This window comes from Capsella rubella, unplaced genomic scaffold (assembly GCF_000375325.1).
Source record: "Capsella rubella cultivar Monte Gargano unplaced genomic scaffold, Caprub1_0 scaffold_5, whole genome shotgun sequence".
NCBI lineage: Eukaryota > Viridiplantae > Streptophyta > Magnoliopsida > Brassicales > Brassicaceae > Capsella > Capsella rubella.
Genome location: NW_006238919.1, coordinates 2,872,820 through 2,885,882, shown reverse-complemented (window position 1 = coordinate 2,885,882; position 13,063 = coordinate 2,872,820). Strand labels below are relative to the sequence as shown.

Here is a 13,063-nt window from a genome sequence, read left to right as displayed (position 1 = left end):
TTTTTATTTTTTATTTTTTCTTTTAATAACTAATTAGAGATTCTAGATCGAATATGTATATCTTTCAAGAGAGCATATTATATGGTATCATCCCAAACACTATTCGAATTGACGATTTCTAAGCATTTATTAGAGATTTTTACCAATTAAACTATTCCCACGTGGTATATATGATTTCAAAATAAAATTTAGCAATTGTGCTACAACGAACTATTTGCCGATATATATCTTATCTTTAATTTCTCATATATACCGAATCTTTTCCAAGAACAAAAACTGTCACCGGAGAGTCTTGAAACTACTTGTCATCATCTGTTGATTTTTGAAGATTTATGGCTTCCTATATAATTGGTAAGACGAGACCTCAGATAAGGTTAATGAACTATATATTTCTACTCTATATATCACTCATATTATCAAATTACAACCATATCTCGAAACCTGGAACAAAACGACATAGAAAACTTGATAAATGATGTCAAAATATACAAAACTGGTAATAAATAAGACTACAGAGGTTCTGTTATGAAAAGGCTGCATGCGATGCACATGACCAGCATAGGGAATTGCTCGCAGGTTTAAATGTTGCAAGAAGACGAATTCAATTCCATGCATGTGCGTGCGTACTAGATACTATCTATATCATTCATTTACTACTGTCTTAGAATTATACCGACTTCATTTTAGTTCATACTCAATAAGTTGGACATTTAATTCACAGACCAATCCTTACACCCAACATTATTGGTATGATCTTAACAAGTATCTTAAAACTAAAATTTGTTAAGATCTGATCTTATATAAGATCCCACCAATAATGTTGCCCTAATATATATTCTCTCCATCTTACAAATTAAAAACATTGTTTTCTTATTTATTTTGCGTTTTAAAATAAATGTTCCTTTTAATGTATCCTTTGAATTGAAACTCGTTATTTAACTTTAACTCCATAGAAAATATCAAAAGTTAATTTGAATATGTTTTTAAAAATATAAGTGAAAATTGAATATATTTTTTCTTTATATGTGAGAAAGTATAAAAGTGATTTCTCATTTATCGTCGTTAAAAACCATAACGATATTAACACCATCGTAAATACTGTTTGTCTTTTTCCTAAATTGCTTATCATAACAAAAGTTTAACGACGAAAATAATAGCAAGACTTGTAACAACCGGCCTTTTGAGATCATCCGCCATGTGGCACACCCCGCCACATGGCGGATGATCTCAAAAGGCGGGTTGTTACAAGGCTAAAAAAACAATTAAGGTATCTAAAAAAAAGAGAATTATTATCGTTATAGCTATGAAAAAATGAAACTTCTTCACAAAACTATAGTTGTAATAGTGTTTAAGAAATAACTTTCTTGAAAATCATAATAGCCATAAATCGAAATATCTCATATATATTTTTTTGTCATCTATAAAATAATATGTCTGTATTTTTTAGGATCCAAGATATAGTCAGTACATTTTTCGCATAAATTATGTAGTTTTTAAGAATTTTCTCAAACATATAATAATATTTTTAATTTCTGTATAAGTTAATCAGCCGAAGTTCCCAGAAGCCAACTGGATTCACTCTCTCTCTCTCTCTCGGTTTCTATAAATAGCTGCCGGCTACCACACATTCGATGGACGAGAGATGTGAACTAAAACATCACATAACAAAGAAACCCATAAAAAGCAACAAAAAAAGAAAAAAAATAATTAAAGGTTTCCACTTATAATATTACTGCACGAAAAGAGAACCTCTCCAAGAAGAAAGAGAGAAAGATAAACAAACTCCTGTCGTTTCGTTAAGGTGAAGGTGTCGTTTTGCTCTCTCTTTCTCTCTCTCTCTCTCTCTTTTGGAACAATACAAATATGGGTAAAGAAGAAGTGAAAGAGAGTGGGGAGAAGAAGAAGATGAAGGGTTTGGGAAGTGTAAGATCGATATTCAAGCACGCGGACCGTGTAGATTGGTTGCTCATGGGATTAGGGTTCATCGGAGCCATTGGTGATGGCTTCACAACTCCACTTGTTCTTCTCATCACAAGCAAGCTCATGAACAACCTTGGTGGTTCATCTTTTAACGCTGAAACCTTCATGCAAAGCATCTCTAAGGTCATCTCTCTCTTCTATAAAATTAACTACTTAGGTTTGCTAATTTTATCTTAATTATGATCATAAGTTATTCAAGTTTCTTGGATGTTTTCATTTTCAAGAATCCGTTGACATGTTCTTACAAACATATAATAACTAGATTGACTCATCCAAGTCGTTTTATTTATTAGATTTTATTCTATATATGACACATGCACCACTTTTATAAATTCATGACATGAGGCAAGTGGAGAAAAGAGGAGTGATGATGTTTTATGTGTTGTGTAATGAACAGAACGCTGTAGCTTTGCTTTATGTGGCTTGTGGATCTTGGGTTGTTTGTTTCCTTGGTAAGCCTTTCTAATAATGTAACCTTTCCTTTTCTGAATAGTTGACTAACACAAATTTAAAATTAAACGAATTTTATTCTAAATAGTTGACTAATGGAAGGGATTAATGTTTTTTTTTAATAGAAGGATATTGTTGGACAAGAACAGGGGAGAGACAAACAGCAAGAATGAGAGAAAAGTACTTAAGAGCAGTGTTAAGACAAGATGTTGGTTACTTTGATCTTCATGTCACAAGCACTTCCGATGTTATCACTAGTGTCTCTAGTGACAGCTTCCTTATCCAAGACGTCCTTAGTGAAAAGGTTACATATCATTTTTAACTTTAAGTTATCTTTCATAATCCTTTTCTTGATTTTCTTGTGTATTTAAACCGGGTTTTGATTTGGTGTAGTTACCAAATTTTTTGATGAGCGCATCGATGTTTGTTGGAAGCTACATAGTAGGCTTTGTCTTGCTATGGAGACTTGCCATAGTTGGCTTACCTTTCATTGTCCTCTTAGTGATTCCCGGCCTTATGTATGGACGAGCCTTGATAAGCATTTCGACGAAAATACGCGAAGAGTACAATGAGGCTGGTTTTGTAGCTGAGCAGGCCATTTCCTCGGTGCGAACCGTTTACGCGTTTTCAGGGGAGAGGAAGACTATATCCAAGTTCTCAACCGCGCTACAAGGGTCGGTGAAGCTAGGGATTAGACAAGGACTTGCTAAAGGTATTACTATTGGAAGTAATGGTATCACTTTTGCCATGTGGGGGTTCATGTCTTGGTATGGAAGCAGGATGGTCATGTACCATGGTGCTCAGGGTGGTACCGTCTTTGCAGTTGCTGCTGCTATTGCTATCGGTGGCGTGTAAGTATCTCTATCGTGCGAAAAATAATTCAATACTATCTTGTTTTACGCACAGTGAGATATGCAAAACGGTTTCAACAATTAAAATATTAAGAAAATATTTTACGAAAAAAATTAAAATTAAAATATTAAGAAAATCTTTTATGAAAGATTAAACAATGAAAATATTAGTGTGATAAAATAGTTAACAGAAATAGTTTTTCATAAAACGAAAGAAACATTTTCAATCAATATATGTTTTGTTTTACTATGAAACCAATTGATATAGATGTATTTATGGTAGTATGAAAAATATCAAATACTAAAAAATGAAAAGAAAAAAATCAGATAATTTTGCCAGTTAAAAAATTTACGGTGAAACATATCGATTATCGAATATTTTTAGTGTCATGCCTTTTAACAATATATATATTTTTAGTGTCTTTTAAACATTTTTCTATTATTAATTTATAGTATGTAAATTGGGGAATTTATAAGATGTATGTAAAAGTTATAAATAATATTCTATATGCACTTTTGGATATTATTATTGTAATTTAGTTTAACTTAACATGATTAGTATTTTGTTGTAGTTTTTTTTTTTGTATAGTTATTTTGTAACAAAAGAAAGATAAATTATCTGAAGTATCATGATCTTGATCTTTGGTATCTTTGTTTGCTTTAGATCACTTGGTGGTGGTTTGTCTAATCTAAAGTACTTCTTTGAGGCGTCTTCAGCTGGGGAGCGAATCATGGAAGTGATAAACAGAGTTCCCAAAATTGATTCAGACAATCTTGATGGCCACAAGTTGGACAATATTAGAGGAGAAGTCGAGTTCAAGAACGTAAAATTTGTGTATCCATCGAGACTTGAAACATCGATATTTGATGACTTTTGTCTGACAATTCCTTCCGGGAAAACCGTGGCTTTGGTGGGAGGAAGCGGTTCGGGAAAATCAACCGTGATTTCGCTTTTGCAAAGGTTTTATGACCCGCTTGCCGGAGAGATTCTAATAGATGGTGTATCCATTGATAAGCTACAAGTGAAGTGGTTGAGATCCCAAATGGGTCTAGTTAGTCAAGAGCCAGCACTTTTCGCCACAACGATAAAGGAGAATATATTGTTTGGTAAAGAAGATGCATCAATGAATGATGTTGTTGAAGCTGCTAAAGCTTCTAATGCTCATAACTTCATTTCTCAGTTACCTCATGGCTATGAAACTCAGGTTAGATCCCAGTTTAGAAACACATCTTGTAATCTTTTATCTAGTTTTGACTTAGTTTTTATGTATACAAATAGGTTGGGGAAAGAGGAGTGCAAATGTCAGGAGGGCAAAAGCAGAGGATTGCAATCGCACGCGCAATAATCAAATCGCCGACAATTCTTCTTCTAGACGAGGCAACGAGTGCATTGGACTCTGAATCCGAAAGAGTAGTCCAAGAAGCCTTAGAAAACGCCTCGATTGGCCGTACAACTATTCTTATCGCTCACCGTCTCTCTACTATTCGTAATGCTGATGTTATCTCGGTGGTACAGAACGGTCAAGTTGTTGAAACTGGATCACATGATGAGCTAATGGAAAATGTTAATGGTCAATACGCTTCACTAGTCCGCCTACAACAGATTGAAAAGCAAGACTCAGATATAAACATCAACGTCAATGCACAAACGGGTCCAATCTCGGATCCTAACAAAGATTTGAGAAGTAGTTCTAGAATCTCAACTCTTAGTCGTTCAAGCTCTGCTAACTCTTTTACAGGTCCAAGCATTGCGAAGAATCTTTCCGAAGATAACAAGCCGCAATTACCGTCGTTTAAGAGACTGTTGGCAATGAATTTACCGGAATGGAAACAAGCGTTGTACGGTTGCATAAGCGCAACCTTGTTCGGAGCCATACAGCCAGCATATGCATATTCTTTAGGGTCAATGGTGTCAGTTTATTTTCTGACCAGCCACGACGAGATCAAGGAGAAAACAAGGATCTATGCATTATCTTTTGTCGGCCTAGCTGTTATTTCTTTCTTGATCAATATCAGCCAACACTACAACTTCGCATACATGGGTGAATATTTGACTAAACGTATCAGAGAACGGATGCTCTCTAAAGTGTTAACGTTTGAGGTCGGGTGGTTTGATAAAGATGAGAACTCAAGCGGCGCCATTTGCTCTAGACTCGCAAAAGATGCTAATGTGGTAAGTATATAAATCTTTTAAACTAACAATTAATGTTATAGCGTTTCTTGATCTTTCTTATGTTTTTTTCTATTATGATAGGTGAGATCATTGGTAGGTGATCGGATGGCATTATTAGTACAAACCGTATCGGCTGTAACTATAGCTTTCACGATGGGATTGGTCATTGCTTGGAGGTTAGCACTTGTAATGATCGCGGTGCAACCAGTGATTATTGTTTGCTTTTACACTCGCCGTGTTTTACTCAAGAGCATGTCGAAAAAAGCAATCAAGGCTCAAGACGAGAGTAGCAAATTAGCTGCAGAGGCTGTTTCCAACGTCCGAACCATAACAGCGTTTTCATCGCAAGAACGTATCATGAAAATGCTCGAAAAGGCTCAAGAAAGTCCGCGGAGAGAAAGCATACGTCAATCTTGGTTCGCAGGGCTCGGGCTTGCGATGTCACAAAGCCTCACGTCATGCACGTGGGCTTTGGATTTCTGGTACGGCGGTAGATTGATACAAGATGGGTACATCACGGCTAAAGCTTTGTTCGAAACTTTTATGATCTTGGTTAGTACAGGACGTGTCATTGCTGATGCTGGAAGCATGACCACAGATCTAGCCAAAGGTTCAGACGCGGTTGGATCAGTATTCGCTGTGTTGGATCGGTACACATCTATTGACCCTGAGGATCCAGATGGGTATGAGCCAGAAAGACTAACAGGTCGAGTCGAATTTCTCAACGTCGATTTCTCGTACCCGACTAGACCAGATGTGACTATATTCAAAAACTTCTCCATTGAGATATACGAAGGGAAGTCCACAGCAATTGTTGGTCCAAGCGGGTCAGGTAAATCAACAATTATTGGCTTGATCGAGCGGTTTTACGACCCGTTAAAGGGTATTGTTAAAATCGATGGCCGCGATATAAGATCGTATCATCTAAGATCACTTCGTCAACACATAGCTTTGGTTAGCCAAGAACCAACTTTGTTTGCTGGGACTATCCGAGAGAACATCATATACGGAAGAGCATCCGACAAGATCGACGAGTCAGAGATCATCGAAGCCGCGAAAGCAGCGAATGCTCACGATTTCATCACATCGTTAACAGACGGGTACGACACATCCTGTGGAGACAGAGGAGTACAATTATCCGGTGGTCAAAAACAGAGGATTGCAATTGCTAGGGCGGTTCTAAAGAACCCGTCAGTATTGCTTCTAGACGAAGCAACAAGCGCTTTAGACAGCCAGTCCGAGCGGGTAGTGCAAGATGCGCTCGAGCGGGTGATGGTCGGGAGGACGAGTGTAGTGATCGCACATAGGCTGAGCACAATACAGAACTGTGACGCAATCGCAGTTTTAGACAAAGGGAAACTTGTGGAACGTGGGACTCACTCTTCCTTGTTGTCAAAAGGTCCAACAGGTGTTTACTTCTCATTGGTCAGTCTTCAGACAACTTCTTGTTAACGTTAAACCACGTCGTTTCGTTTCTAATGAGATTGAGTACAACATTATATTATTTGTAACCAAATAAATGTCCAAAAGTCTTATATTTAAAGCAGGATTATGGTTTCTACAGTATAGGAAAGTTATGTAAAAGAAAAACAAAGCTTGTTAATTAAATTGAAATAATTTTAAGGTCGATTGGTAACGACTGTTACTTGTGCCTGTAGAAACTTTGACTTTAAAATTTTAGATGTAGAAAATTTTAATGTTTAAATCTGATTGGCAATGAACAAACTTTTAAAGTTGTGCATGTTATTATTATTATTATTATTTTATATTTATAATAAATATAAAATTATGTTAGAAATGAATTTATAAAAATAATTATTATTGAAATGGATCTTAGAAGAACAAGAAAAAATGAGAATAATTAATTTATAAAAATAAAATATATTTATAAACTTATGGAAATGTTTTAAATGTAATGGGCATGTGAAAAGTAATTTTTTTTTAATTGTTTAGATTTAAAGCCAGGTTTTGTACGCTTCCAAAAAAATGAGATAACAAAGAAGGAAAAAAATAAGTAACTTTCAATGCTTAAAAAAAAAATCAAAAAAGTTTGACTGACAAATTAATTACTGTAAGGCTTTAAATATTTTTAAAGTCTTAAAAATATCCTACCAATCGGTCCCAAAGTAATTGAAAGTCACAAATGTAGTGGCTGATTGGTAGACTAATTTAAAGACTTTAAAAATATTTAAAGCCTTTACATCAATTAATTTGCCAATCAAATTTTTTTGCTTTTTTTTAAGCATTGAAAGTTACTTATTTTTTTAAATATACTTTCAATTGGTGGATGATTTGGTAGCACTGTATGTTCAATTGGTGGATAATTTTTCTCAAGTTTTTAATATATTTATATGAATGATTTAACTTTATTTTTAAATTTTTATTTTCTTAAACAAGTTTTAAAATATTATATTAATATAACCCCGCGTAGATGTGGGACATACATATATATACATACTGTATATATCTTATATGTGGGACATATATATATATATATATATATAAGATAAACTAACATTTATTAGTTATTTGGTTTAAATTATATTGCAAACCTACAAAATAATACATGTAGAAAAACACTTACAATACATAAAAAACATACAAATTAGAATTTTTTTGGCATTAAGGTGATTTAAAATATGAAATGTACGAAGTATACACTTCGAACTATTATTGTTTATAAAGATAATCTTCTCGTGTCTCAAAAAGGTTTAAGCATCTGCTTGTGTGACTTTTGCCGATGACTAATGCCATCGATATTAACACTGTCACATTGTTATATAACAATATCATTAAAATCTCCTGAGAAAACCAACAATATACTTCTCATATACTCTCTTGATATAAGAATTAATTGTCTACTCTCTTGATATAAGTTGTGGCGATTGTAATGTATTTCATATTAAATAGGTTGACTTCTTTGATATACTCTAAACTAGAATATGTATTTTCAGATTAAAATACTTTTTCAATCTAATTTTAAGAGAACAAGATTTGGGTGTAGAAACTAATATTTTTATTAAAAAATAGGCAACTTTGCAAAACATAATTAAACATTTTGTTATTATTGTAATATTCATTCACTAATGTATGAATCTTATTTTCTAAGCTCAAGGAAGGAAAATTTAACTTTTGTTTTGGGCTGCCGAACACGATTGTCGATCTGATATTATTCAAAATTTGTATTTGAGTAAGTATAGTTCCCTTCCAAGAAATTATTAAATTTTATAATTGATAATCTTCTTTTCTTTTCAACAAATTGATCCGAATTTTTCCAATTATAATAATATTTGATAGTATGAGTATGATTGTATTTTCGAAATCACGATAACACAATAAAGAAAAAAAAATCATCAGCTTTGATACTATTGAAAGCAACTCCAAAAAAGATTCCTTACAATTGAGTTCAGGATGAGAAGCTTTGTCTTGCAGCTGTCATTCTTACCGAAGGATTTCTAATGACGCCTAATTCCTCAGAGAATATCCCAGTGTCAAGACTTCAGTATGCATCAAACTTTGAGATGTATACAGATTTGCCATGGAGAAGAGAGACCTACAATGTCTTAGCAGCAAGTATCAGAAGAATGGATACTCATACGTGGGTCATTCAGTGATGTACCTCTTTTTGGAGCGACATTTGCTGTATCCAACAACACATTAAATTGCGTCTATCCACGTATGTTAAGCAAATATGTTGAATATCCAAGTATGAAAATGGCCCATAATTTGAGGGAAATGAGACCATTTTCATACAAAGTGGGTCATATTGGATTGAAAAAGGTGAATAAACACTTGCGTGTGATGGTATTCTCTCCGCAATAAGGGTTATTGTTGCTTATGGAGGTAAAAACATATACTTAGAGAAATAAGAAAAAAACTTTACAAAGCTTCTTCATGAGTTTTGTACATACGTGATGCCAAAACTCACTCCTTATACACTTGATGTTAAGAAAATACGTAATGTGATTGAAATCTTAGGAAAAAAAAAGTACACAAATGTTGTGCAAGTGGTGATAGAGGGAGAAGATATATAGAGAAAACGAGGTTGCATCTCAGAAACATAAAGAGTTCAAATTGTGGCAAAAGATTTGGGGAAATCCTGATGTGCTTGATTACAAAGCTGAAGTTTAAGATCCGAATAGATCAAAGGCGGGAGGTAATGGCATTTGAATGTAATTACATACCATCAGTGATATTTCTTTTATAATGTATTTCTCTTTTAATAAAAAAAAGAAGGGATTTTAAAGAATTAAAATAAGTAAGTCAGGTAATTTTCTCAAGTTTTTTAATTGGTGGATGATTTGGTATATGTTAGGAACTTTTGTAATTAGGTAAGCATAATTCCAAAGTGAGATATATATACTCATTACAAAGAAGAATAATGATTTTGCCAGCCCATAGCCGCACATACAGCTGTATTCAAAACATTACAATTGCTAGATAATGTAAACTTTTTAGAACGCAAAAAATAAAATCAATTTTCTAAGAGGAAGCAGTTTTGCATGATTAAACATGAAACCAATAATAGAAACAAGTGAAATGGTAATGGCTGCTTTTCTGTAAACACAAAATAATTGCATAGATTTTTGTGTACGAAGATAGTGGAGCAACAACTCTTCTAATATCTCTTCTATTTTCCATTTGAAATTTGAAATTTAATATATTTTCACATAGATTATTTCTTTTATATAAATCGTTAAAAAAAAATTGAAGTCAACGAAAACTTAACGATTTAACTGAAACTTTAAAATTTGAAACTTTAAACGTATAAACTTTTTAGACATTTTCCGATTTTGTTTATGTCTAACTCATAAGGCTATAAATAGTAGTACTTCAGCAAATCTGTTTATCTAGAGATATTAATGTATTAACTTTCAAAAACTGAATACTACAACTCTATTATACATAAAATAATAGGTCTTGTAAGAAAAGAATTGTAAAAGTTAGATTTGTTTGGCATGTTACTACAATTAGTATACTATTGTTAGTACAAAAGAACTTAATAAACTCTACTTATGGAAACAACAAATTCTAGTCATAGAAATGGGTGAAAAAAAAACCTGCAAATAAAATCCATCTAAACGAGGAACACTCACATGCTTTGTAGTAGAAACACAAACACATTTTTTATAATATTTTACATGAATTTATAATATTTTACATGAAAAGTGCATTGTATCCAATGAATATGAGCTGACCATTTAAAATAAATTATTGCCTTTTTGGGTTTTAGTCAATAGTTACATATTATTATTTAAGAAAGGTTATAATATATAGTTTTTTTTTTTTGTATATCGAAATAAGTATAAAAGCACATGGAGCCATGTGTTCATTGGAGCCATTATCAAACCCCATATTCCCACAACCTAACATGCTTTTCTTATATTTTGTATAACATTAATGTGCCTATGCGTGTAAATGTCTACATTTTAGTCATTTAATTTATTAATTAGATTAGTTAACCTTTCATACTTAATATTTAATAAGACTTTTATGTCAATATTGACTATGATGTGTTCGTTAAACCTAACATTTCTTTCTGTAAACAAAGAAATAGGTTAAACGTATATATCGTTTATTTAGTATCTTTTGTCTCGGCTTAACATGTAATTTTCTTAATGTTTGAATATACGCAACTCCACAATTTCCAACACAAATTTATAAAATTATAACATGTACATATATATGTTATAAGAAAAGTATTGATCAGTTCGTAAAATCATCAAACAAATGTTTAAAGGCGAAATCGTATAACCTGTTCTAATCACGGATATGGATATGAGAAAATGTACCTAAGCTAAAAATCTCTTAATTGTAAAAATATATTTATTTAACATGCAAATAAAATGTAACTGGTCAAAAGTGTATCCTTAGTCTTTGCTACCATATACAATGAACAAAATAGTATTCACAAATACATTTTCTTTTCCCGTGTATGAAATTAAATGTTGTAAATCATACTATATAAACTCAAAATTTATTGTTGAATTGACTGTAATAGAATAAAAATAGTAAATTTTTAGGGGTTTCTAGAAATAAAAAAATATCTTAAAGAACAAAAAAAAAAACAATGATGGTGACATTAAAGAAAACGAGTTTTATTAAGAGGCTTTATTTTGACCACCTTCTTTTACAAAACCGCGTTTCAGTTCTTGTCTTCGTCTTCGTCTTCGTCTTCTTCCTCGACCTTTCTCCTTTCTCTTCTTTCTTCAAATACATTCCAGAAACTTTTTTTCTAAACCAAACCTTAAAAAAAGAGCTCTGCTTTTGAGAGATCTTACTCATTCATCTCTCTATGATGATGTCTAGTTCAAGATTAGTCTCTAGTCTATCAATAATCTTGATTATAATCTCCACGGCTTTCTTCACCGTTGAATCGATTCGATTACTTCCAGATTCATTCGACGATGCATCTTCAGATTTCATGGAAGCTCCAGCTTATCAAAACGGTCTTGAATGCTCTGTTTTAGCCAAAAACAGACTCTTGTTAGCTTGTGATCCATCAGCTGTTCATATAGCTATGACCCTAGATCCAGCTTACTTGCGTGGCACGGTATCTGCTGTTCATTCTATTCTCAAACACACTTCTTGTCCTGAAAACATCTTCTTCCACTTCATTGCTTCGGGTTCGAGCCACGGTTCGCTTGCTAAGACTCTCTCATCTGTTTTCCCTTCATTGAGTTTCAAAGTCTACACCTTTGATGAAACCATGGTCAAGAACCTGATCTCTTCTTCTATACGTCAAGCTCTTGATAGTCCTTTGAATTACGCAAGAAGCTACTTATCAGAGATCCTTTCGTCTTGCGTTAGCCGAGTGATCTATCTCGATTCAGATGTGATTGTAGTCGACGATATTCAGAAGCTCTGGAAGATTTCTTTATCCGGGTCAAGAACAATAGGTGCACCAGAGTATTGCCACGCAAACTTCACAAAGTACTTCACAGATCAGTTCTGGTCTGATAGAAAACTTTCGAGCGTGTTCGATTCGAAATCGCCTTGTTATTTCAACACGGGAGTGATGGTTATCGATTTAGATAGATGGAGAGAAGAAGAATACACGAGAAAGATCGAATCTTGGATGAAGATTCAGAAAGAAGATAAGAGAATATACGAATTGGGTTCGTTACCGCCTTTTCTACTAGTGTTTGGTGGTGAGATTGAAGCTATTGATCATCAGTGGAACCAACATGGTCTAGGTGGAGACAACGTTGTGAGTAGTTGTAGATCGTTGCATCCTGGTCCGGTTAGTTTGATACATTGGAGTGGGAAAGGGAAGCCATGGGTTAGGCTTGATGGTGGTAAGCCTTGTCCAATTGATTATCTTTGGGCTCCTTATGATCTTCACAAGTCACAGAGACAGTATCTTCAATATAATCAAGAGTTAGAGATTCTTTGATTTATTCATTTTTTTTTTTTTTTGGTATGATAAATTTTGTCTACTCGTTACATGAATTCTATTTTTTTTTATGTACATAAAACAGAGATTTTGTTCAAGATATTGATCTATATTGAATTACCAAATAATTATGAAATTATGACCAAGGTCTGCAAACCGAACGTCATCTTTTGCCTCATGAGTCATTGAGTTGCGAATAAGTTATAAACTTGT

General features: G+C 33.4%; 2 protein-coding genes across 3 annotated transcripts; both read left to right on the top strand.

The window, feature by feature from the left end:
- The first annotated feature begins 1,650 nt into the window (after window positions 1–1,650).
- Window positions 1,651–7,099, top strand: LOC17884880 (ABC transporter B family member 15). Of its 2 annotated transcripts, none has more exons than XM_023782938.1 (7): window positions 1,651–2,103; window positions 2,378–2,432; window positions 2,559–2,734; window positions 2,824–3,281; window positions 3,946–4,486; window positions 4,561–5,454; window positions 5,536–7,099. In XM_023782938.1, the coding sequence occupies exons 1-7, from the start codon at window positions 1,864–1,866 to the stop codon at window positions 6,904–6,906; spliced, it is 3,735 nt and encodes a 1,244-aa protein (XP_023638706.1). In that variant the 5' UTR covers window positions 1,651–1,863; the 3' UTR covers window positions 6,907–7,099. The 2 variants fall into 2 exon arrangements, with proteins under 2 accessions (XP_023638706.1, XP_006290512.1); XM_006290450.2 differs by having other exon boundaries at window positions 2,556–2,734.
- A 4,544-nt stretch (window positions 7,100–11,643) lies between these two features.
- LOC17887071 (probable galacturonosyltransferase-like 10) lies at window positions 11,644–13,031 on the top strand. Its single transcript, XM_006292669.2, has one exon. The coding sequence runs from the start codon at window positions 11,750–11,752 to the stop codon at window positions 12,848–12,850; it is 1,101 nt and encodes a 366-aa protein (XP_006292731.2). The 5' UTR covers window positions 11,644–11,749; the 3' UTR covers window positions 12,851–13,031.
- The last annotated feature ends 32 nt before the right edge of the window (window positions 13,032–13,063 follow it).